At 42.0% G+C, this 26,100-nt stretch overlaps 1 protein-coding gene across 1 annotated transcript in view; it reads left to right on the top strand.

Moving 5' to 3' along the window:
• Window positions 1-26,100, top strand: part of LOC121571845 (CUB and sushi domain-containing protein 3-like) — a 558,910-nt gene that overhangs the window by 248,859 nt on the left and 283,951 nt on the right. The window contains exons 10-12 of the mRNA XM_041883584.2: window positions 110-231; window positions 22,929-23,032; window positions 24,769-24,881. Coding sequence (XP_041739518.2) covers window positions 110-231; window positions 22,929-23,032; window positions 24,769-24,881 — 339 coding nt within the window. The remainder of the gene's footprint in view (window positions 1-109; window positions 232-22,928; window positions 23,033-24,768; window positions 24,882-26,100) is intronic.

The raw sequence follows: 26,100 nt of genomic DNA, 5'->3' as shown, positions 1-26,100 counted from the left end.
CCACAACTTTTGTGTTTCCCAGGTTGTTGAATGTCAGGGTCCAAATAAATAACCTTCCTTATTTCCATGTCTTTCTTTTTCTCTAATCTCTTTCTCTTTCCTTTCACAGTGAAAACATGCGGCTCTAACCTTCAAGGTCCTTCTGGTACATTCACTTCGCCCAACTTCCCCATCCAGTATGAGTCCAACGCTCAGTGTGTCTGGATACTCACCGCCACAAACCCCAACAAGGTAGGCTAGACTTTACTACTGTACTGTCCATCCACTGTCACACTGCTAGCCAACCCCCACAGAGAGAGACAGAGATAGAGACAGAGACAGAGACAGAGAGATAGAGAGAGACAGACAGAGAGCGAGAGACAGAGACAGAGACAGAGACAGAGACAGAGAGAGCGAGAGCGAGAGAGACAGAGAGAGCGAGAGAGAGAGAGAGAGAGACAGACAGACAGACAGACAGACAGACAGACAGACAGACAGACAGACAGACAGACACAGAGACAGAGACAGAGACAGAGAGAGAGAGAGACACAGAGATAGGCTGCCTATACTACAGTACTGTCCACTGTCACAGTCCTCAAGTCCAGAACAGATAATGGGAGGTGCACAGTCCTACATATAGCAATGACTACATAGAACTCTATTCGACATCAAGAAACTCATGCAAGCAATAAAATCAGATTTTAAAAAACGGATAAAAATACACCTCATGGAACAGCGGGGACAGTAAAGAGACACATGCATACACACAGAAACACGATAACATACACACTATATACATACACATGGATTTTGTGTTGTAGATATACAATATATACAAAAGTATGTGGACACCCCTTGAAATTAGTGGATTCGGATATTTCAGCCACACTCGTTGCTGACAGGTGTATAAAATTGAGCACACAGCCATGCAATCTCCATAGAGAAACACTGGCAGTAGAATGGCCTTACTGAAGAGCTCAGTGACTTTCAACGTGGCACCGTCATAGGATTCCACCTTTCCAACAAGTCAGTTTGTCAAATTTCTGCCTTGCATGAGCTGCCCTGGTCAACTGTAAGTGCTGTTATTGTGAAGTGGAAACGTCTCGGAGCAACAACGGCTCAGCCGCAAAGTGGTAGGCCACACAAGCTTACGGACGGGACCGCTGAGTGCTGAAGTGTGTCTGGCCTCGGTTGCAACACTCACTACCGAGTTCCAAACTGCCTCTGGAAGCAACGTCCGTACAATAACTGTTTGTCAGGAGCTACATGAAATGGGTTTCCATGGCCGAGCAGCCGCACACAAGCCTAAGATCACCATGCGCAATGCCAAGCGTCGGCTGGAATGGTGCAAGGCTTGCCACCATTGGACTCTGGAGCAGTGGAAACGTGCTCTCTGGAGTGATGAATCACGCTTCACCATCTGGCAGTCCGACTGACAAATCTGGGTTTGGCAGATGCCAGGAAAACACTACCTGCCCAAATGCAGTGCAACTGTAAAGATTGGTGGAGGAGGAATAATGTTCTGGGGCTGTTTTTCATGGTTCGGGCTAGGCTCCTTAGTTCCAGTGAAGGGAAATATTTACGCTACAGCATACAATGACATTCTAGATTATTCGGTGCTTCCAACTTTGTGGCAACAGTTTGGGGAAGGCCCTTTCCTGTTTCAGCATGACAATGCCCCTTTGCACAAAGCGAGGTCCCATACCGAAATGGTTTGTCGAGATCGGTGTGGAAGAACTTGACTGGCCTGCACAGAGCCCTGACCTCAACCCCATCGAACACCTTTGGGATGAATTGGAACACCAACTGCGAGCCAGGTCTAGTCGCCCAACATCAGTGCCCGACCTCACTAATGCTCTTGTGGATGAATGCAGCAGTGTTCCATCATCTAGTGGAAAGCCTTCCCAGAAGAGTGGAGGCTGTTATAGCAGCAAAGGGGGGACCAACTACATATTAATGCCCATGACTTTGGAATGAGATGTTCGTTGAGCACGTGTCCACATACTTTTGGTCATGTAGTGTATGTGGTAGTAGAGTAGTGGCCTGAGGGCACAAATGTAATGTGTTGTGAAATCTGTTGTGAAATGCATTGTAATGTTTTTAAAATTGTATAACTGCCTTAATTTTGCTGGACCCCAGGAAGAGTAGCTGCTGCCTTTCAATAATACAAATTCAAATACAGCTAACCGACTCCCCATAAAACCCAGTGGTCATTTCAGTGAGTGTCAATGATGAACACCAGCAAGTGCAATATAAGGTCAATGGTGTCAATGATTGTTTATAGTCACCCCTTAAAAAACCAATTACTCTGGTAATTTCAATTGTTCTCAACAAGCAATCTGCAGGGAGGGAGGGAGAGGGAGACGGAGACAGAGACGTAGAGTTAGAGAGGGACAGGGAGGAAGGGAGGTTTCATTGAATGGGATGCATGGCTGATAGCAGTGGTGATAAGATGACTATGCCAATGAGTGTTGGACAGCCTGTGAAGATAATGAGTTACTATAGGTTGTGTCTTACAGAGGGCTTTTTTCATTGTAAACAAGAAAAAAACATTCTAGAACAACATACCTTTTTTGACAGGCATATTTTATTGTTTTGAAAAAGACCACCCAGTGATTGCAAGCCACGTTCATCAGGAGTTTGTGTTGGTTATTTTCTTTTGATTGAGGATTAAATGAAAGACACTGTGCTGTAATGTAATATTAATCCTACAAAATACTTATTTTTTAAAATGTAATTCCCTATTGTCCCAGCCCTAGCTTCTGAGAATGTTATCAGTCAGTAGTGCATCCCAAATGGCACCCTATTCCCTATATAGTGCATTCCTTTTGACCAGGGTCCATAATGAATAGGGTGCCATTTGAGACACAGTAATGATCCAGAAGAGGGCAGGTGAAGGGGTGGGCTGCCACTACCGCTGCATACCTCCCCACAACCTCCTCCTCCTCCTCACAATCCACTCCTCCTCCTCCTCCTCCCACTCCCCCTCCCCCTCTTCCTCCTCCTCCTCCTCCTCCTCCCCCTCCTCCCCCTCCTCCACTTCCCCCTCCTCCTCCTCTTCCTTCTCCTCCTCCTACCCCTCCCGGTCTCTGATTTGTATTCCAGCCTCAATGCCTTCTTCTCTCAGGGTCGCCTCCCTGCCTGCCTGCCCGCGTTGTCGTTGAGCCTAAGCAAACGTGATCGCTCGCTCATGCACCCGTAACCCGCGCCTCCTGGCCTCCCATAAGATCTGCCTCTGCCCTCTCTCTCTCTCTCCTCTGTCCTTTCACACCATCATCCCAGCTGTACAGTACGTGCAGCGGTGCCTCAAGGCCCCACAGGTTTTTTTATGTGGAGCTGGATGATGGCATTTGCTAGTTACTGTAGTTATATTGGTGGGCAGTGTCGCTTTTTACTTGTGGTATTCCTCCTTTTACGTCTGTGCTTGAGATTAATCCATAGCTTTGATATGTGCTCACTAGAGCGCTACAGAGTGTGTGTGTGTGTGTGTGTGTGTGTGTGTGTGTGTGTGTGTGTGTGTGTGTGTGTGTGTGTGTGTGTGTGTATGTGTGTGTGCGTGCGTGCGTGTCTGAATGTGTGTGTCTGAATATGCGTGTGTGTGTGCATGCATGTGTTAGTCCTCCAGAAGGTTGGTGATTGGGGGTCGAGGGTTCTTCTGGTTTTATGGGGTCGTAAGCTGTGCTGCTGTTCCCACATTGTTGCTCTGCAGTCTGTTCACCTCTGAGGTGTGTTCAGGAAGGAGAGAGAGAGAGAAAGAGAGAGAGAATGAGAGAGAAAGAGAGTGAGAGAGTGAGAGAGAGAGAGAGAGAGAGAGAGAGAGAGAGAGAGAGAGAGAGAGAGAGAGAGAGAGAGAGAGAGAGAGAGAGAGAGAGAGAGAGAGAGAGAGAGAGAGAGAGAGAGAGAGAGAGAGAGAGAGAGAGAGAAGAGAAAGGGAGACTACAAGCAAGAGAGTGAGTCAGAGAGAGAGAGAGAAAGAGAGAGACTGAGAGACTTAAAAAGAGATAAAAACTGAGAGCAAGAGAGAGAGACTGAATGAATGAAAGAGTGAGCGAGTGAGGGAGGGAGGAAGGAAGAGAGAGTGGAAGAGGGCTGTCATAGAGGGGAAGGATGGGCCATCTACAGGGAGCTGTTAGTGATGAACACTCACAGCAGCCTCACATGGCATCTGGATTGATTTAGCTCATGTCCACATTTGTAATAAAAGAGGATGGAGGAACCCTGCGATCGCTGTCTCCCAAGACCGAGGGGCTATAGCATGCCTCGTAGTGACATCTATTATCCAAGGGCGATGACTGGAGGATTCAGGTACAGTTAAACATGTCACTACACAGAGCAAATATCAAACAGCAGCGTCCTTAACAGAGCGGAATGAGGGCGATAAAATATTCAAATGGAACATCCAAACGAAGTTAATCACCAGGCAGACTGAAGTTCGTATGTAGTCCAATGGCTAGCAAATATTTTAGCGATATGCAAGCCTATGTATTCATTGATGTTATCTTTGTACACTCTTAGAAAAAAGCGTTCCCAAAGGGTTATTCGACTGTCCCCATAGGAGAACCCTGATGGTTCCAGGTAGAACCCTTTTGGGTTCCATATAGAACCCTTTGTGGAAAAGGTTCTACTTGGAACACAAAATGGTTATACCTGGAACCAAAAGGGTTCTACTTTTAACCAGAAATAGTTATTCAAAGGGTTCTCCTATGGAGACAGCCAAAGAACCCTTTTAGGTTCTAGATAGCACCTTTTGGGTTATTTGTATGGTTATTTGCAGCGGTGTGTTAAAACATTTCAAAATATTCTGTATAAGAAGTTTTTAAAAATCTGTATACAGCGCCTTGCAAAGTATTCATCCCCCTTGGCGTTTTTCCTATTTTGTTGCATTACAACCTGTAATTTAAATTATTTTTATTTGGATTTGATGTAATGGACATACACAAAATAGTCCAAATTGGTGAAGTGAAATGAAAAAAATAACTTGTTTCAAAGAATTCTAAAAAATTAATAATGAAAAAGTGGTGCGTGCATATGTGTTCACCCCCTTTGCTATGAAGCCCCTAAATATGATCTGGTGCAACCAATTACCTTCAGAAGTCACATAATTAGTTAAATAAAGTCCACCTGTGTGCAATCTAAGTGTCACATGATCTGTCACATGATCTCAGTATATATACACCTGTTCTGAAAGGCCCCAGGTTCTGCAACACCACTAAGCAAGGGGCACCACCAAGCAAGCGGCACCATGAAAACCAATGAGCTCTCCAAACAGGTCATGTACAAAGTTGTGGAGAAGTATAGATCAAGGTTGGGTTATAAAAAAATATCAAAAACTTTGAACATCCCACGGAGCACCATTAAATCCATTATTAAAAAATGGAAAGAATATGGCACCACAACAAACTGCCAAGAGAGGGCCGCCCACCAAAACTCACAGACCAGGCAAGGAGGGCATTAATCAGAGAGGCAACAAAGAGACCAAAGATAACCCTGAAGGAGCTGCAAAGTTCCACAGCGGAGATTGGAGTATCTGTCCATAGGACTACTTTAAGCCGTACACTCCACAGAGCTGGGCTTTACGGAAGAGTGGCCAGAAAAAGCCATTACTTAAAGAAAAAAATAAGCAAACACGTGTGGTGTTCGCCAAAAGCCATGAGGGAGACTCCCCAAACATATGGAAGAAGGTACTCTGGTCAGATGAGACTAAAATTGAGCTTTTTTGCCATCAAGGAAAACGCTATGTCTGGCGCAAACCCAACACCTCTCATCACCCCGAGAACACCATCCCCACAGTGAAGCATGGTGGTGGCAGCATCATGCTGTGGGGATGTTTTTCATTTGCAGGGACTGGGAAACTGGTCAGAATTGAAGGAATGATGGATGGCGCTAAATACAGGGAAATTCTTGAGGGAAACCTGTTTCAGTCTTCCAGAGATTTGAGACTGGGATGCAGTTTTGCCTTGAAGAATGGGCAAAAACCCAGTGTCTAGATGTGCTAAGTTTATAGAGACATATGCCAAGAGACTTGCAGCTGTAATTGCTGCAAAAGGTGGCTCTACAAAATATTGACTTTGGGGGGGTGAATAGTTATGCACGCTCAAGTTTTCAGTTTTTTTGTCTTATTTCTTGTTTGTTTCACAATAAAATATATTTAGCATCTTCAAAGTGGTAGGCATGTTGTGTAAATGAAATTAAACAAACCCCCCAAAAATCTATTTAAATTCCAGGTTGTAAGGCAACAAAATAGGAAAAATGCCAAGGGGGGTGAATACTTTCGCAAGCCACTGTATATTAGCTGAATTACTGTATATGCAGGCCCCATATGCCATATACAATGCCTTCAGAAAGTATTCATACCCCTTGCCTTATTCCACATTTTGTATACAGCCTGAATTTTTCTCACCCATCTACACACAATACCCCATGATGACAAAGTGAAAACATGTTTTTTTGCAAATGTATTGAAAATGAAATACAGAAGTATCTAATTTACATACACTACCAGTCAAATGTTTGGACACACCTACTCATTCAAGTGTTTTTCTTATTTGTACTATGTTTTACATTGTAGAATAATAGTGAAGACATCAAAACTATGAAATAACACACATGGAATCATGTAGTAACCAGAAAAGTGTTAAACAAATCAAAATATATATTTATATTTGAGATTCTTCAAAGTTGCCACCCTTTGCCTTGATGACAGCTTTGCACACTCTTGGCATTCTCTCAACCAGCTTCATGGAGGAGTCACCTGGAATGAATTTCAATTAACAGGTGTGCCTTCTTAAAAGGTAATTTGTGGAATTTCTTTCCTTCTTAATGCTTTTGAGCCAATCAGTTGTGTTGTGACAAGGTAGGGGTGGTATATAGAAGATAGCCCTATTTAGTAAAAGACCAAGTCCATATTATGGAAAGAACAGCTCAAATAAGCAAAGAGAAACGACAGTCCATCATTACTTTAAGACATGAAGGTCAGTCAATACGGAACGTTTCAAGAACGTTGAAAGTGCAGTCGCAAAAACCATCAAGCGCTATGATGAAACTGGCTCTCATAAGGACCGCCACAGGAAAGGAAGACCCAGAGTTACATCTGCTGCAGAGGATAAGTTCATTAGAGTTACCAGCCTCAGAAATTGCAGCCTAAATAAATGCTTCACAGAGTTCAAGTAACAGACACATCTCAACATGAACTGTTCAGGCCTTCATGTTCGAATTGCTGCAAAGAAACCACTACTAAAGGACACCAATAAGAAGAAGAGACTTGCTTGGGCCAAGAAACACGAGCAATGGACATTAGACCGGTGGACATTTGTCCTTTGGTCTGGAGTCCAAATTGGAGATTTTTGGTTCCGTCCGCCATGGCTTTATGAGATGCGGTGTGGGTGAACGGATGATCTCCGCATGTGTATTTCCCACCGTAAAGCATGGAGGAGGAGGTGTTATGGTGTGGGGGTGCTTTGCTTGTGACACTGTCTGTGATTTATTTAGAATTCAAGGCACACTTAACCAGCATGGCTACCACAGCATTCTGCAGTGATACGCCATCCCATCTGGTTTGGGCTTAGTGGGACTATCATTTGTTTTTCAACAGGACAATGACCCAACACACCTCCAGGCTGTGTAAGGGCTATTTTACCAAGAAGGAGAGTGATGGAGTGCTGCATCAGATGACCTGGCCTCCACAATCACCCAACCTCAACCCAATTGAGATGGTTTGGGATGAGTTGGACCGCAGAGTGAAGGAAAAGCAGCCAACAAGTGCTCAGCATATGTGGGACCTCCTTCAAGACTGTTGGAAAAGCATTCCAGGTGAAGCTCGTTGAGAGAATGCCAAGAGTGTACAAAGCTGTCATCAAGGCAAAGGGTGGCTATTTGAAAAATCTCAAATACAAAATATATTTGGATTTGTTTAACACTGTTTTGATTACTACATGATTCCATATGTGTTATTTCATAGTTTTGATGTCTTCACTATTATTCTACAGTGTAGAAAATAGTAAAAAATAAAGAAAAACCCTTGAGTGAGTAGGTGTGTCCAAACATTTGACTGGTACTGTAAGTATTCACTCCCCTGAAGGAGAATCACCTTTAGCAGTGATTACAGCTGTGAGTCTCTAAGAGTTTTACACACCTGTATTGTAAAATATTTGCACATTAATCTTCAAGCTCTGTCAAGTTGGTCGTTGATCATTGCTAGACAGCCATTTTCAAGTCTTGTCATAGATTTCAAATCAAATCAAATGTATTGGTCACAAACACATGGTTAGCAGATGTTATTGTGAGTGTAGCGAAATGATTGTGCTTCTAGTTCCGACAGTGCAGCAATATCTAGCAAGTAATATCTAACAGTTCCACAACAAATATCTAATACACACAAATCTAAGTAAAGGAATGGAATAAGAATATATAAATATATGGATGAGCAATGTCATTGTCAGAGCGGCATAGGCTAAGATGCAATAGATAGTATAGAATACAGTATATACATATGAGATGGTTAATGCAAGATATGTAAACATTATTAAAGTGGCATTATTAAAGTGACTAGTGTTCCATTTATTAAAGTGGCCAGTGATTTTCAAGTCTGTATGTAGGCAGCAGCCTCTCTGGGCTAGTGATGGATGTTTAACAGTCTGATGGCCTTGAGATAGAAGCTGTTTTTCAGTCTCTCGGTCCCAGCTTTTATGCAATTGTACTGACCTCACATTCTGGATGATAGCGGGGTGAACAGGCAGTGGCTGAAGTCCACGATCATCTCCTTTGTTTTGTTGACGTTGAGTGAGAGGTTATTTTCCTGGCACCACACTCCGAGAGCCCTCACCTCCTCCCTGTAGGCTGTCTCATCGTTGTTGATAATCAAGCCTACTACTGTTGTGTCGTCTGCAAACGTGATGATTGAGTTGGAGGCGTGCATTGCTACGCAGTCATTGGTGAACTGGGAGTACAGGAGGGGGCTGAGCACACACCCTTGTGGGGGCCCAGTGTTGAGGATCAGCGAAGTGGAGATTTTGTTTCCTACCTTCACCACCTGGGGGCGGCCCGTCAGGAAGTCCAGGACCCAAATGCACAGGGCGGGGTTGAGACCCAGGGCCTCAAGCTTAATGATGAGCTTGGAGGGTACTATGGTGTTGAATGCTGAGCTATAGTCAATGAACAGCATTCTTACATAGGTATTCCTCTTGTCCAGATTTTGTATTTTTGTATTTTATTAGGATCCCCATTAGCTGTTGCAAAAGCAGCAGCTACTATTCCTGGGGTCCACACAAAATATGAAACATTACATAATACAGAACATTAATAGACAAGAAGAGCTCAAGGACAGAACTACATACATTTTTTAAAAAGGCACACGTAGCCTACATATCAATACATACACACAAACTATCTAGGTCAAATAGGGGAGAGGTGTTGTACCGTGAGGGGTTGCTTTATCTGTTTTTTGAAACCAGGTTTGCTGTTTATTTGAGCAATATGAGATGGAACGGAGTTCCATGCAATAATGGCTCTATATAATACTGTACGCTTTCTTGAATTTGTTCTGGATTTGGGGACTGTGAAAAGACCCATGGTGACATGTCTGGTGGGTTAAGTGTGTGTGTCAGAGCTGTGTGTAAGTTCACTATGCAAACAATTTGGGATTTTCAACACATGAATGTTTCTTATAAAAAGAAGAAGTGATGAAGTCAGTCTCTCCTCAACTCTTAGCCAAGAGAGACTGGCACGCATAGTATTAATATCAGCCCTCTGATTACAGCGAAGAGCAAGATGTGCCGCTCTGTTTTGGCCAGCTGCAGCTTAACTAGGTATTTCCTTGCAGTACTGGACCAAATGACTGGACAATAAACAAGATTAGACAAAACTTGCTTTTTGGAGTGTGGTGTCAAAAAAGCATCTCTTTATTACGGACAGACCTCTCCCCATCTTTACAACCATTGAATCTATATGTTTTGACCATGATAGTTTACAATCTAAGGTAACGACAAGTAATTTAGTCTCCTCAACTTGTTCAACAGCCACACCATTCATTACCAGATTCAGCTGAGGTCTAGAACTTGCTCTTAGTTTTAGAGATGTTCAGGACCAGTTTATTAGTGGCCACCCATTCCAAAACAGACTGCAACTCTTTGTTAGGGGTTTTGGTGACTTCATTAGCTGTGGTTGCTGATGTGTATATGGTTGAATAATTAGCATACATGGACCCACAGGCTATGTTTAATGCGAGTGGCAGATCATTGGTAAAAATAGAAAAGAGTAGTGGGCCTAGAGAGCTGCCCTGTGGTACACCACACTTTACATGTTTGACATTAGAGAAGCTTCCATTAAAGAAAACTATTTTAGTTATATTAGATAGATAGCTCTGAATCCACAATATGGCAGAGGTTGAAAAGTCATAAAACATACATTTTTTCAACAACAGGTTATGGTAAATAATATCAAAGGCTGCACTGAAATCTAACAGTACAGCTCTCACAATCTTCTTATTATCAATTTCTTTCAACCAATCATCAGTCGTTTGTGTCAGTGCAGTACATGCTGAGTGCCCTTCCCTATAAGCATGTTGAAAGTCTGTTGTTAATTTGTTTACAGACAAATAGCATTGTTTTTGGTCAAACACAATTTTTTCCTACAGTTTGCTAAGAGCTGGCAGCAAGCTTATAGGTCAACTGTTAGAACCAGTAATGGCCGCTTTACCATTCTTGGGTAGCGGAATTACTTTGGCTTCTCTCCAGGCCTGAGGACAAAGACTTTCCTCTAGGCTCAGATTAAATATATGACAGATAGGAGTGGCTATAGAGTCAGCTACCATCCTCAGTAGCTTTTCATCTAAGTTGTCAATGCCAATAATTTTTCCACCTCCCACACTAACTTTACAAAATTCAAACCTGCAATGCTTTTCTTTCATTATTATTTTTTGTTATGCATGAATACAATTGCTCACTGTTCATTGTTGGCATTTCCTGCCTAAGTTTGCCCACTTTGCCAATGAAGTAATCATTAAAATAATTGGCAACATCAATTATTAGCAGAATTATTAGCCACTCCTTTTGCCCCATCTCTTTCAACGATACAGTTTTTCAATTCCTCATCAATCCATGGAGCCTTAACAGTTCTAACAGTCAGTTTCCTAACAAGTGCATGTTTATCAATAATTGGAAGAAGCAATTTCATAAATTCATCAAGTGCAGCATCTGGATGCTCCTTATTAATCACATCAGACCAACAAATATTTTTTTACATCATCCACATATGAGTCACAGCAAAGTATTTTGTATGATCACATACACTATTTTAGGCCCAGCTATTGGAACTTTGGCTTTCCTGGATATAGCCACTATATTGTGATCACTGCATCCAATGGGTACCGATACAGCTTTAAAACAAAGTTCTACAGTATTAGTAAAAATGTGATCAGTACATGTGGATGATCTTGTTCCTGTAGTGTTAGTAAACACCCTGGTAGGTTGATTAATAACCTGAACCAGATTACAGGCACTAGTTACAGTAAGAAGCTTCCTCTTCAGCGGACAGCTTGATGAAAACCAGTCAATATTCAGGTCCCCAAGAAAGTAGACCTCTCTGTTTACATCACATACACTATCAAGCATTTCACACATATTATTTAAAAACTGACTGTTCGCACCTGGTGGCCTATAGCAACACCCCAAAAGAAAAGGCTTTAGATGTGGCAAGTGAACTTGCAACCACAACACTTCAATAACACTTGACATGCGATCTTCTCTAACCATTACAGGGATATGGCTCTGAATATATACAGCAACACCTCCCCCATAAGCATTTCTGTCGCTTCTATAGATGTTATATTATTGCATTGCTACTGCTGTATCATCAAATGAATTATCTAAGTAAGTCTCAGAAATGGCTAATATATGAATGTTTTCTGATGTTAGCAAGTTATTGATTTCATGAACCTTATTTCTAAGGCTACATATATTAATATGGGCTATTTTCAGCCCTTTCCTGGGTAGCTTATCAGAGATAGACATAATACTGGAAAGAGCAAACAAAGCAAGATATAAAAATATACATTCAGCAGTCCATTAATCAATTGGTGTGTGTGTGCTGCGGGGTTGAAGCTACGAACCCATAGGCTTGGCTCTCTCATCCCTTCCAGGTTTCTGGGAGGGAGGGTGGACAATGAGCCTGTCATAGCGGATGTAAGCAATGTCCCCACGCGCTCTGGCAGCTTTCATGGCTGGGATAAGTTCTTTCCTCTTCTGGCGCACAGCTTCAGGATAGTCGTTGTTGAGAAAGATATACATTCTTCTCAAGTTCTTGGCTCTTTCCAGAACAGCTACCTTGTCCTTGAACCTCAGGAACTTGACCACTATCGGCCTGGGCCTGTCACCTGGGCCGATGGTGGGTTTTCCAGTACTGTGGGCGCGCTCCACCTCAATCTTCGTGTGGTCCATCTTCAATTTCTCAGATATCATTTCTCTCAATACAAGTTTGTTAAGGCACATGACAGTGCACATGTTCCAGAAGGCATTTCTGCCAAAAAACACATTTTGATTTAAATTATAATAATAATGTTCAAATGCGACATACGCCTAGCTTCCTGAAATGGGACACATTTGGCCTTGTGTTTTTGATTACTTTCCTGCTGAATGGTGAATTTGTCTCCCAGTGTCTGTTGGAAAGCAAACTGATCCAGGTTGTCCTCTAGGATTTTGCCTGTGCTTACCTGTATTCCATTTATTTTAATACAAAATAAAAAATCACTAGTCTTTGCCGATGACAAGCATACCCATAACATGATGCAGCCCCCACCATGCTTGAAAATATGAAGAGTGGTACTCAGTGATGTCTTGTGTTGGATTTGCCCCCAAAATAATGCTTTGTATTCAGGACATAAAGTTAATTTCTTTGCCACATTTTTTTACAGTTTTACATTAGTGCCTTATTGAGAACAGTAGCTACAATGTTGTTGATCCATCCTCAGTTTTCTCCTATCACAGCCATTGAATTCTGTAACTGTTTTAAATTCACCATTGGCCTCATGGTGAAATCCCTGAGCGGTTTCCTTCCTCTCCGGCTACTGAGTTAGGAAGGACGCCTGTATCTTTGTAGTGACTGGGTGTATTGATACACCATCCAAAGTGTAATTAATAACTTCACCATGCTCAAAGGGATATTCAATGTCAGATTTATTTTATTTTATTACCCATCTACCAATGGGTGCCCTTTGAGAGGCATTGGAAAACTTATCTGGTCTTTGTGGTTGAATCTGTTTTAAATATTCTGCTCGACTGAGTGACCTTACAGATGTCGTGACGTGACTTTCATTATTGTGATGACTATTATTTATTGAATAATTACCTACTATGTTTAATTGTTACTAGATTAAATTAATCATGCAACAATTAACTCATTAGGAATTTGGGGCACCACGGGAAAAGTTGTTTAACGAGTTACCGTTTCCCAAATTAACTCTAAAGATATCTAGATATCTCTTATCATTTTGACAGTCATTTATTAATCATTTACCTCATATCAGTCTCATTCTGAAAGTCGTAGACTCTTTAAGTCTGCACAAACCCGGGTCTTACTGATCATTCCGTACCACACAAATTGATTTAATTATATATTTACTAACTAATTAAAAATGATAACACAAGATACAAACACATACACGTATAGGTTAGGGATTAGAACTTAATACAATGAAAATGGGTCCCTAGCGGACTAACACAATATGACACTTGTTACAACAGATGGCGAGTTAAAGAGAGAGCGAAAGCGAGAGAGAGAAAACACTTGGATACACATGGAACTACGCTCACAGTAATCCTAATACCGTGCCCCAAACTGCCGCCCGATTGGTAAGAAGTAATGCATGTATTTACGTGTTGGAGGTCTTCGTTGTGTATCTCTGTTGGACCCAGGCCATCGTGGAAAGGGGTCGATTGGGCCTTCTCTTTTGGATGGGGTTTAGATGTAAGGCTCTGATTGTCCACAAGAGGTCACAATGTCCTTCTTCTTAGTTGTCTGGTTACTTTCACTCGTTCTGGAAGTGGTCTTCTAAGGACGGCTAACCAGCCGTGTCGATGATCCCCTGTGGGGTGATGAGAGCAGTGTAGTAGATTATGGTTTGAAGAGTGTAACAGGATGGTCTAGACTGGAACCACTTGTGGGGTGATGAGAGCAGTGTAGTAGATGATGGTTTGAAGAGAGTAACAGGATGGTCCCACTTAAATTCACCTTCTTAGATACAGTACAGCTACTCAGCCGTAACATTGATTGTTAGTGGAGGCAACTTTGTCATCACCTCGTGTTGATTTTCAGGGTCGTAACCAATATGGACCTCGCTGCAGCTTGAGGTCCGTTTAGTCTCCTTTGTTAATTCTTAACGCAATCTTTTATACACTCTGGTAAAGAGGGCGTGTTCGTCATGCGGAAACTCTTTCTGAGCTCCCATGGGCATGGCTAGTTACTGGGGCAAAGTATTCTGAACACTATGATTTCGTTAAAGAACCAAAATCATCTTCCTATCTTTATAAAAATATTATCTTTCTCCTGGATATTTCCTACACATTGTAATGGATGCAAACTTGAAATGCACAGTATGAAAGCTCCTCAAGTTACAATGTTTTCGTTATAACGTTTTTCTAAAAGTTTTAATGACATCACAAAATAGATATTCATTTTCTCTCATGACTCCCAACATTTGGATGTTGAAATATACTGTTCCAGTATCCACCTTTGGTCATTTAGAGTTTTGGGCGGCAATCTGTCCCTGCAACACAGAGACATTCAGATCGCCAATACTATGGAACAACAAGGAGTTAGTTGCTCCAAACCATTTGGCGCAAGGGGTCATAAACTATAACAAAGGTTGAATACTTACTGACTCAAGACATTTCAGCTTTTTATTTTTAATTCATTTGTAAAAAATCCTAAAAACATAATTCCACTTTGACATTATGGGGTATTGTGTGTAGGTCAGTGACACAAAATCTTTATTTAATCCATTATAAATTCAGGCTGTAACACAACAAAATGTGGAAATCAAGGGGTGTGAATACTTTCTGAAGTCACTGTATCTCCAATGACCTGGGTACAAATAGTAATTGAAGTCTTTCAAATACATTGAGCGTTTACTTGAGTCTGAGGAAGAAAGAGAGAGGGGTTTACATTTTTGGGACTTTTGTATTGGCTCCATTGTGTCAGGCAAGCTCAAGCAAGCACAGCTAAATTATTTGAAAGATTTAAAATACTATTTGATCCCAGGTCTGATTCCCCCCCTCTATGGGGACAGTGAGTGTACTCATTGGGTCTAACTTTTGATAAGCATGATACCCAGTTTGGACTCATGGTTTGTCAAGGCCAAAACAACCCAATTTCTCCCTATCATCTACTGACCTTCTCTGCACCTGTCACCTCGCTCGTCCATAAATACGTTTTATAACCATCTGGAGTGCAGCAGAGCTCACTGAGACTGTAGTCGAGTCTACAGGTACAGTAGCTAGCAGCACCTCTGACACACGCCGACACTCAGACCCCAATGTAATAATCTCTCTTCTTCTTCCTTTCCCTGAGATAATCACTGATCTTAACATTGATTTCAACAGTCATGTCATGTCAGATCTGTAATTACCTCAAGGAAGGAAGGAAGGAAGGAAGGAAGGAAGGAAGGAAGGAAGGAAGGAAGGAAGGAAGGAAGGAAGGAAGGAAGGAAGGAAGGAAGGAAGGAAGGAAGGAAGGAAGGAAATAAGCATTTTAAAAGTGTTCGAACTGGGCCCTATTCACGACCCTGCATCGGCCAGCCCACAATCACTCCAGTGTATTAGATTATATTAACAATGCACTATGACAGGGTCCCTAGCCAGGGCCAAGAACATAAAACCTAAAAGGGCCTCAAGGTTTAGTCCTGGGAGTTCATTTCTTACTCCAATGTTACTTTTTGAGAAACTCCAAAATGTTCAAAAGCCTGTTATTAAATTGTTTGGACATATTCCCATGGCGATGATGGATGGAAGGTAACATGAAAGCCTTGTGGGCCATAGAGATGTTTTCTTCCTTCCCTCCATTTTGCCTTGTTTTTTCAGTTGGCATTTGACCATTTTGAAAGGTCTGGGACTGAGCCAGAACAACTGTGGAAAAGTTGTTTTTGTTTTCCCACGGCCATTTTTTGTCATGATGTTTTCAATAAATCTAGAGCTTTTTTCATAGAGTTTTCTGAAAGAGTTTAAATGTTTTAAGACCTAGTGGGCCAGGTCATTTCAATGAGTGTCAATGATAAACACCAGCAAGTGCAATATAAATATCCAGACTGCTAAATAGTCAATTAATGGTACCGGAACTATCTGCACTGACTGTAACAACATTTGATTTGATTTGATAAGGTCAGTGGTGTCAATGATTGTTTATACTCTTTCGACAACATTAAAACACAACACACATCCTTTAAAATCTCTGAAAACTCTGGTTTCCCGGACCAAAATAAACCTAGTACTTGACTTCCAATGGAAATTCTTCATTAAGCATGCTTTTTAGTCCAGGAGTAGGCTTAATCTGGATCCTGGAAGCCTAATTCTACCTCAAATACTTGGTAATATATTTTCAAATCTTGAGGCCTTATTGCGCCTTAAAACGATTGACTCCCTCTTCTATATTATAGAGTGCATTTCTGAGAAACCATCTTGAATTCTTAATTAAAGAAATTCCTTCCATAAAACATGTAATGAGCTTCAGATTACTTCACTGTAAAAAAACTAAAATAAATAAAAAACGAAAGAAGCACTTGAGGGAAAAGGGGAAGGATTTCTTGTAGAAACGTTGTCACAACCTCTCAATGGCAGTTAGATCCTGATGCCCTCTTCCTTGAGGTGAGAGATGGGTAATAGCTGCTTACAGCACCGAACATTATTGCTTCATTTATTTTTGGCAGACACAATTTCAGAGCACCAATTTATTTATATTGCGTTCCCTGTTTTAACCTTGGTGGGAGAGAATTGCTGGTTGTCGTGCCTTAATTCAATTCGGAGAACTTAGCCCACCTCTCTCTCTCTCTCTCTCTCTCTCTCTCTCTCTCTCTCTCTCTCTCTCTCTCTCTCTCTCTCTCTCTCTCTCTCTCTCTCTCTCTCTCTCTCTCTCTCGCTCTCTCGCTCTCTCTCTCTCTTTCTAACTTGCTCTCTCGCTTTCTCTCTCTGCTGCGGCTCTCTTGTGATGTTTTAAACAGCTGCCCTGCTTCTGAGCCGCATACAACGTCATTGCTGCAGCAAAGCCTTTCCTTTGCGGATGGCGTCTTGCAACAGTTATGTTACAACAGTTATCGAATTGCCTGTTAAGTGTGTGCTAACAATCCAATTGCCACTACCACTATACCCAAATGTATCACATTCTATTATAGCCATCACATTCAGTAGATAGTCAATGTGTATTACTGTGTATTACTGTGTAATGCTTGAAGGACAAGAGTCAGAGTACTCATACTGTATGTTATCTCTCCTTCCTCCTGAAGTGTACACTAGTTCACTACTTACTCTCCACAAATTTAAAAGCATTGGTTTGGTGAAGTGAACACTTTAGGAGGAAGGAGAGATAATTGGGAGATAGCCATAGACTTACTCGTCCTGTTTCTTCCCTGCATCAGAGTAGCTATTAACCCGACATATGCAAATGTATATCAGTAATCTGTGCTCCATCTAGCACTAATCCAATCCTGTTACATCGCCTCATTGGTTTCCCTCCAGAGATTGATGGTTTGTTGGAATATTACCCTTAGAGGAAGCAGTTAAAGGCATACTTCAGGATTTTGGCAGTCATTTGAACTCGTGGAAACCATTTTTATGTATCTGTGTGCAATTTAAGGAAGTTGCTAACTAGTGCTAGCGGAATAGCTAACTAGCATTAGCGCAATGACTGGAAGTCTATGGGTATTTGACTGGAAGTCAATGGGTATCTGCTAGCATGCTAGTAGATACCCATAGACTTCCAGTCATTGCTCTAATGCTAGTTAGCATTGGCTCATTAAACTACCTCTAACTTCCTTCATACTGGACATAGAGACATAAAAATGGTATCCACAATGTCATCTGACTCTGGGGGAAGAAGATAAAGGGCCTCATTGCCAAAATCCCAAAGTATCCTTTTAAGGTGAAAGTGAAACATGTGAGATGTTTCTATTATATTAACTAACACTCTTTAGAGACAGAGGATTTGACTTTGGCTCTTTTCAAATTGCCACATCCACTATTATCTCTATCTCCAATTAGAGGAGAAAGCGTTGAGGAACTACTGTAAAACTTCAACTAAACACCACGTCTCAAATAGCCGCCTGTCCCTTTTAATAGCCGGGCAATGGCACGAATTTCAGCAAATAAACGCCAGTTACATTAAATAAAAAATATAAAACTGACGGCAATCATCCATTTTTATCAGCGGTAAGAAACTGCTAGCCATTGTCAGATGAAATAAAGGGTTAACAATGATGATGAAAGAAAATAGGGATAGAGGATAGAGGATTCCTGCGTTAGAGGACTAGAGATAATGATGACAAATTTGTTGGGAACCGCCTAGAATATGTTGTTAATGTACAGCTCAGTAAATCCTGGTAATCCGATCAGCACATTACCTCCGAAACAAGCTTTACATGATCCAAAGGGCACGATAACATCTTTAAACACCCCCCCCCCCCTTCAACACACACAGAGGATTCACTCTCTTCTGAAAAATGTCAAAGGGAAAGAGGATGCGTAACTCTCATTCTCATCCCTAGCTTGTGATTGGCATGGTCCTCTGTAGCTCAGCTGGTAGAGCACGGCGCTTGTAACGCCAAGGTAGTGGGTTTGATCCCCGGGACCACCCATACACAAAAAATGTATGCATGCATGATTGTAAGTCGCTTTGGATAAAAGCGTCTGCTAAATGGCATATTATAAATGGCATATTATTGGCAGATCAGAGCCCTGAAATGCTAGTGGCTTGTGGGAAGTAAAACAAATCCTACATTACAGTTATTTGATGACTTCCCCGGGAGTTGAAACACACGCGACACATTTTGTTGTTTTTGAAGTTAAAATTGAATATTGAATCTTGAGATGCAAAGGCCTCCCTGTGGCAAGGCAGATTGTGATCATGTAAATATTCTTATCAGTTCCTCTGATCAAAGTCTTCTTTAGTCCTTAAATAAATGACTTTTTCCGCCAAATGAAACCGACTCTGTGGTGATTGAGATGAAACCAGAGGAGTCATTCAATAATTTCTGACTTGAATCCCACAATGATTGTGCAGACACAAATGGTCTCTGCACATACGGGTATGGTGTTTTCGGGGGTTTCCCTCAGCTATAATAGGAGCCAGTGCTTACAAATCCTCAAAAGCTTTTTGTGAATGCTCTACACCCAATCCAAGCATCAATCTGGACTTTATTACCAACAAAAGAGTGTTTGTATTTGTCCATTTCATCCATTTCATAGACTTCTATCCAAACCATAGATAGTACCCAACAGATGGCCCACAAACACAAAGCAAACACTACAATAGCTTCTGCTGAGAATGGTGCTGCCAATGATACGATGAGACGGAACAAAAACACTCAACACCACATACACAAACAAACCCTCCTGCCTGCACAAAAACACTCAACACCACACACATACACACACTCCTGCCTGCACAAAAACACTCAACACCACACACATACACACACTCCTGCCTGCACAAAAACACTCAACACCACACACATACACACACTCCTGCCTGCTCTAACGTGACAACAACAGGCACTCTACTGGGGGAGCTGGAGCGGCAGAGGGAATCAGACAGCCCATCCGTGTGGAGGGCTAATCTAGAGGAAATGAGTGAGTGTGAGTGTGTGTGAACGACCTGGGTGCCTTGTCACAGGGAATGGATGAGAGTCTGATTGGGCCCATGTGTGTGGCGGTGGGCCTGGGCCTGGTGTGTGTGTGTGTGTGTGTGTGCGTGCCTGCCTGCCTCTTTGTGTGTGTGTATGAAGCACTCTCTCTCTAAGGCCCCTCTCGGCCCAGCATGAGTATGTGGGAGTCATGACTGACAGAGTTTCTCTCCGTCTAATCACCCCCCCATCATCACAAACACTACAACACTACCAGTCACCTGCCAATATCCACAACCCCTCTCTGGGCGCGGCTGGGTTGTTTCTCAGCACCTGAGAGGGAGTATTTCCATAATGATAATCATTTTGTCTGGTGTGTGTAGAGAGAGCTAAGAGGCACTTGGTGCACACATGCTTCCTCTTGTATAGGTCTAGCAGCGATGTGTGCGATGCTAGGTGTAGGCCACGTTCTCATCTCTCTTGCTTTCTTTGTAGGCTACACATCAGGCAATGGCTATTAGTCTTAATAATTACATAGGAACTTGTTTTAAATCCATAAGCAGTGAAGACAATGTTGCAGTTGTAAATGAGAACTTGTTCTCAACTGGCTTACCTGGTTAAATAAAGGTGAAATACAATAAAAATAAAAAATGGCTATGAGACGATGGCTTTTACTGACACAGAAAACAGCCATTTTGTGGTACGAACACGGGGAGCAGACCGAACAACATAAAATAAGGGATTTGTCTCAGTTGAGAGAGGACATTAACTTAGAGTCCTTCCTGATGAGAGGAGCGCTACGCTTACTAGCGTGTTTGAAGGGCCCCTTGGAGGATTGTGAGGCTTTAACAAACCCTGTGTTTTTACATAAAGGGCTATTCAAACCGCTCCAGTTGACTCCTCAGAGACAGATCTGTCTCTCTGTGAGTGAGTAAACACCTCCTTCTCCACACTGTGGTGTTCCTCACTGGGACTTTAAATGTTCATTGTCAAGTCATAAGACTGGGATATGGGTTTATTGGGCGCATTCCTTTGCCGTTTAATGTGTAATTGTGTGGCCCCAACCGCCTTGTTTATAATACAACAGAGGTGTTGTACTGGTACAAATCATTGTTATCACGCACACACCCATTCACGTGCACACGCATGTGTATAGTACACAGGCATGCATGCTCACACACACACACACACACACACACACACACACACACACAAACACACACAAACACACACCGGCACCACCACGATTACCTTTGTGATGGCAGTAGGGATTGAGTGCTTTGTAATCGGCATTTGAAAACACAGCTTTATTACTCCGCGCTGGAATGGTGAACTCTCTGAGCATCAGTCAACCAGGTGAAGGGACTCTATCCAGAGGAGAGGACAGGAAGCCACCTGCTAAAACCCCTCTCTGGCACAGCAACAAGGGGTAGTTGCCATACCAACAGGGCCTAGCTGTCTCCATCTGAACCTTAATGGGTTAATAAAATGAAAATAAACTTCAGTCTCTTCTGCATCCTCTCCGCACACACACACACACACGTACGCACACACAGACACACACACACACATTGTCTCTGACTCTCTGCCCCTTATTATTAATCCGAACAAAAACGGTATGTATGTATGCCATATAGCACCTTTGAAATGTAATTATCACTAGGTGACACAAGACGCACACAGAAGAGTTCTGTAGGCGAGCAAAGGAAATTGTATTTTAATCATGTAGGCCTTTTGTATGATTTTGTTATTGATTTGGTGTTGGGTTAGGGATGGTTTTAAGCATGTGCTATTTATTCACAGAGTCTTGATGGTATTGGTTTCCTCCGTATAAGTCACGTTTCATTAGTTAAATGTTTCTATTTCCTGATCTACTTGTGAATGTCGATATACATACACTCGTAATATGCATGTGATGTATGTGTGAGGACTCTCCATAAGACAATTCACGATTGTGTAAAATATCTTGTCAGTGTTCTTCTAAGAAACAACTTGATTTGTATTAATGTGTGGACAGTTCACAATGTAATTAGTGTAGTTAGCGAATGTGAAGTTATTTATCTTCTTCTGTTTCACCATATGGACCCATACCTCAAGGGACTTTAGGAGAAAAAAGAGGATGGGAGCCTGTCTTAGTCCTAAGGGAAAGAGAGAGAGAGAGCGAGAGCGAGAGTGCGCGAGAGAGAGAGAGAGACATAGAGAGAGACAGAGAGAGAGAGAGAGAGAGAGAGCGCGAGAGAGAGAGAGACATAGAGAGAGAGAGACAGAGAGAGAGGGAGAGAGAGAGAGAGAGAGAGAGGAGGAGGGCTGTCAGCAGTATTTCTGTCTGTAACCATAATTATGCACTAAAGATTTTTTTATTTTTTTTTATATAACAGGATGTTAAATTTCCATCTTTTCAACTTAGATTAGTGGCATGATTTTGATAACTAGACAAAAGAATAATGAGCCATGGAATGAACCAACATTCTAATGTATAACAGAAATTGCTGTCATCTGAGGTGGTCTGTCAACAAAAGAAATGGCCGTACATTTTTACTGCAAACTTTAAGGGGAAGTCTTAAAGGGATACTTTACTCAATCTTAAGTATTAACTATAGTTTAAGTATAGTTTAAATATTTTTTCAAGTGACCTATCCCTTTATTAGTATAGTATAGATCTACCATCAAAAGGTATGGTTTAGCCTAGTTGTCTTTCTTTTGTGATGCCAAACTCCTCTGAAACATTTATGTCCTTTCAGCCACAAATGCCAATAATTGATCATTTTAGTTAATATTGTTACAGTTGTGAGACCCACATGAATTCAATGCATTTACAGCAGTTTCAACATCCCAAATTCGACATAATTAAAAATATTTCTGTTCTGTATGTATGATATCCATATTAGGACAATCTTAGCAGGATTTTTTTTATATTGGCTGTCCTAATATGGATACCGTATTCATGGACAAAATCCACCCTTTTCAAGGGCTTTTTAAGCTATTTGGGTAAATAGCGCTTTTTCTTTGACAGGCTTGCTTTCCTGTATTAGCTGGGCCAGTGGAATTCAATTGTGAGAAACCCATAAACTTTAATTCAGGCCATTTGACACACGGCTAACCATTATGCCTCGTTTCTTCTTGCCACCGACAGGTAATTCAGATTAACTTTGAGGAGTTTGACCTGGAGATTGCCTACGACACGCTAACCATCGGTGACGGAGGAGAAGTGGGTGACCCCAAGAAGATACTACAAGTGTGAGTGGCTCAGCACTTTACTGTATCTATATTACTGTGTGTTGTGGGTTTCACAGGCAGCCGGTGGCCCTTAATCGGGGAGGACAGGCTCATAGTAATGGCTGGAATGGTATAAATGGAATGGTTTCAAACACATCAAACACATGGTTTCCATGTGTTTGATACCATTTCATTCACTTCATTCCATCCATTATTAAGAGCTGTCCTCCCCTCACCAGCCTCCTGTGGTGGGTTTTGTATATTCTGTATGCAAATCAGACTGAATGTAAAGCCAGTTAACTACTGTATGGACTAGGGGTCATCAAAAGTTCAGGTGGAGAAGCTATCTATGGTCGTTGTGATTCTATATCCGTAACATAGACTATACTATTGTTGAATGTACTGTATTCCCTGCACCGCATATGAGACACAATGTGGCAGTGTACATGTTAACGTTAATCTTCAAAGCTAGTTTAGTCCCCCATAACATTGAATCAATGGCTGATGTGTATTCTGATTTATGTGCCAGTACCGTGTTACAATCAGGGGATAGTGTGTGTATCCATGTAATAGTGCAGCGTAATGGTAGTTTGTTGTTATCAATGTAACAGTCCCATGTTGCAGTGTGATAGTATAGTACGTGTCAGGGACGGACTCGGCCCAGAAGTCGGCCCAGACATTTCCAGCAAACCGGCCCATTATTTTTCCTTGAAGCCTCTATTATACAAATACTGATACTTTGGCGTAAAAAAACACGATTTGGACAGGCCAATTGGGCTAAAGGTGGACCAGTCATTCTGGCATTTGCAAGAACTGCCCAATAGCCAGTCCGTTTCTGGAATGTGCTGTTATAAATGCTATATAACAGTCAGGTTAACAGTTTATTGTCCATGGTCCAGTATCCATATTACAGTCAGGTTAACAGTTTATTGTCCATGGTCCAGTATCCATATTACAGACAGGTTAACAGTTTATTGTCCATGGTCCAGTATCCATGTTACAGTCAGATTAACAGTTTATTGTCCATGTTCCAGTATCCATGTTACAGTCAGATTAACAGTTTATTGTCCATGTTCCAGTATCCATGTTACAGTCAGATTAACAGTGTATTGTCCATGTTCCAGTATCAATATTACAGACAGGTTAACAGTTTATTGTCCATGGTCCAGTATCCATGTTACAGTCAGGTTAACAGTTTATTGTCCATGTTCCAGTATCCATGTTACAGTCAGGTTAACAGTTTATTGTCCATGTTCCAGTATCCATGTTACAGTCAGGTTAACAGTTTATTGTCCATGTTCCAGTATCCATGTTACAGTCAGGTTAACAGTTTATTGTCCATGGTCCAGTATCCATGTTACAGTCAGGTTAACAGTTTATTGTCCATGGTCCAGTATCCATGTTACAGTCAGGTTAACAGTTTATTGTCCATGTTCCAGTATCCATATAACAGTCAGGTTAACAGTTTATTGTCCATGGTCCAGTATCCATATAACAGTCAGGTTAACAGTTTATTGTCCATGTTCCAGTATCCATATAACAGTCAGGTTAACAGTTTATTGTCCATGGTCCAGTATCCATGTTACAGTCAGATTAACAGTTTATTGTCCATGTTCCAGTATCCATATAACAGTCAGGTTAACAGTTTATTGTCCATGTTCCAGTATCCATATAACAGTCAGGTTAACAGTTTATTGTCCATGGTCCAGTATCCATATTACAGTCAGGCTAACAGTGTATTGTCGTCCTCCCCCCAGTCTCTCAGGTAGCTTCGTCCCTGACCTCATAGTCAGCATGACCCATCAGATGTGGCTTCACCTCCAGTCAGACGAGAGCGTGGGCTCCATTGGCTTCAAGATCAACTTTAAAGGTACGTAGTGTGTGCATGCGTGTGTGTGTGTGAATGTGTGCATGCGTGTGTGTGTGTGAATGTGTGCATGCGTTCCTACATTCTTCTATGTGTGTGTCCAAGTGCATATGTAGTTGCGTGATCAAGTGTGCCTGCATGTACATGCATACATGCGTGTGTCTCTTTGAATGTGTGTGTGAGTGTGTGTGTGTGTTCCAAAGCTACTAAAGCTGTGTTCTGCCTTGCATTGGCCTTGAGTTAGAGAGACAGCTGAGGCCGATAGAGCCAGAGGGACTGTCACTAAGCCAGTCAGATGAGAGATGGACAGACAGACTGTCAGTACAGCCAGTGAGATGAGAGATTGACAGACTGTCACTAAGCCAGTGAGATGAGAGATGGACAGACAGACTGTTACTACGCAAGTGAGATGAAAGATGGACAGGGAGACTGTAACTAAGCCAGTCAGATGAGAGACGGACAGGGAGACTGTAACTAAGCCAGTCAGATGAGAGATGGACAGGGAGACTGTAACTAAGCCAGTCAGATGAGAGACGGACAGACAGACTGTCACTAAGCCAGTGAGATGAGAGATGGACAAACAGACTGTCACTAAGCCAGTGAGATGAGAGATTGACAGACTGTCACTAAGCCAGTGAGATGAGAGATGGACAGACAGACTGTTACTACGCAAGTGAGATGAAAGATGGACAGGGAGACTGTAACTAAGCCAGTCAGATGAGAGACGGACAGACAGACGGTCACTAAGCCAGTGAGATGAGAGATGGACAAACAGACTGTCACTAAGCCAGTGAGATGAGAGATTGACAGACTGTCACTAAGCCAGTGAGATGAGAGATGGACAGACAGACTGTTACTACGCAAGTGAGATGAAAGATGGACAGGGAGACTGTAACTAAGCCAGTCAGATGAGAGACGGACAGACAGACGGTCACTAAGCCAGTCAGATGAGAGATGGACAGGGAGACTGTAACTAAGCCAGTCAGATGAGAGACGGACAGACAGACTGTCACTAAGCCAGTGAGATGAGAGATGGACAGACAGACTGTCACTAAGCCAGTCAGATGAGAGATGGACAGATGTACCAACTTATAAAATGGCTGATTCACTTCCCTAACTCCCTTCCCTCCTACCATCTCCATTCCTCGTTCTCTGAATAAATGAAGAATGGCAGGAACTGGTTTTCTCAATCACTACGCTGTCACTATGAATGACTTGTCAT

Source organism: Coregonus clupeaformis, chromosome 8 (assembly GCF_020615455.1).
Source record: "Coregonus clupeaformis isolate EN_2021a chromosome 8, ASM2061545v1, whole genome shotgun sequence".
Taxonomy (NCBI): domain Eukaryota; kingdom Metazoa; phylum Chordata; class Actinopteri; order Salmoniformes; family Salmonidae; genus Coregonus; species Coregonus clupeaformis.
This window is presented reverse-complemented; position numbering and strand designations above follow the sequence as displayed.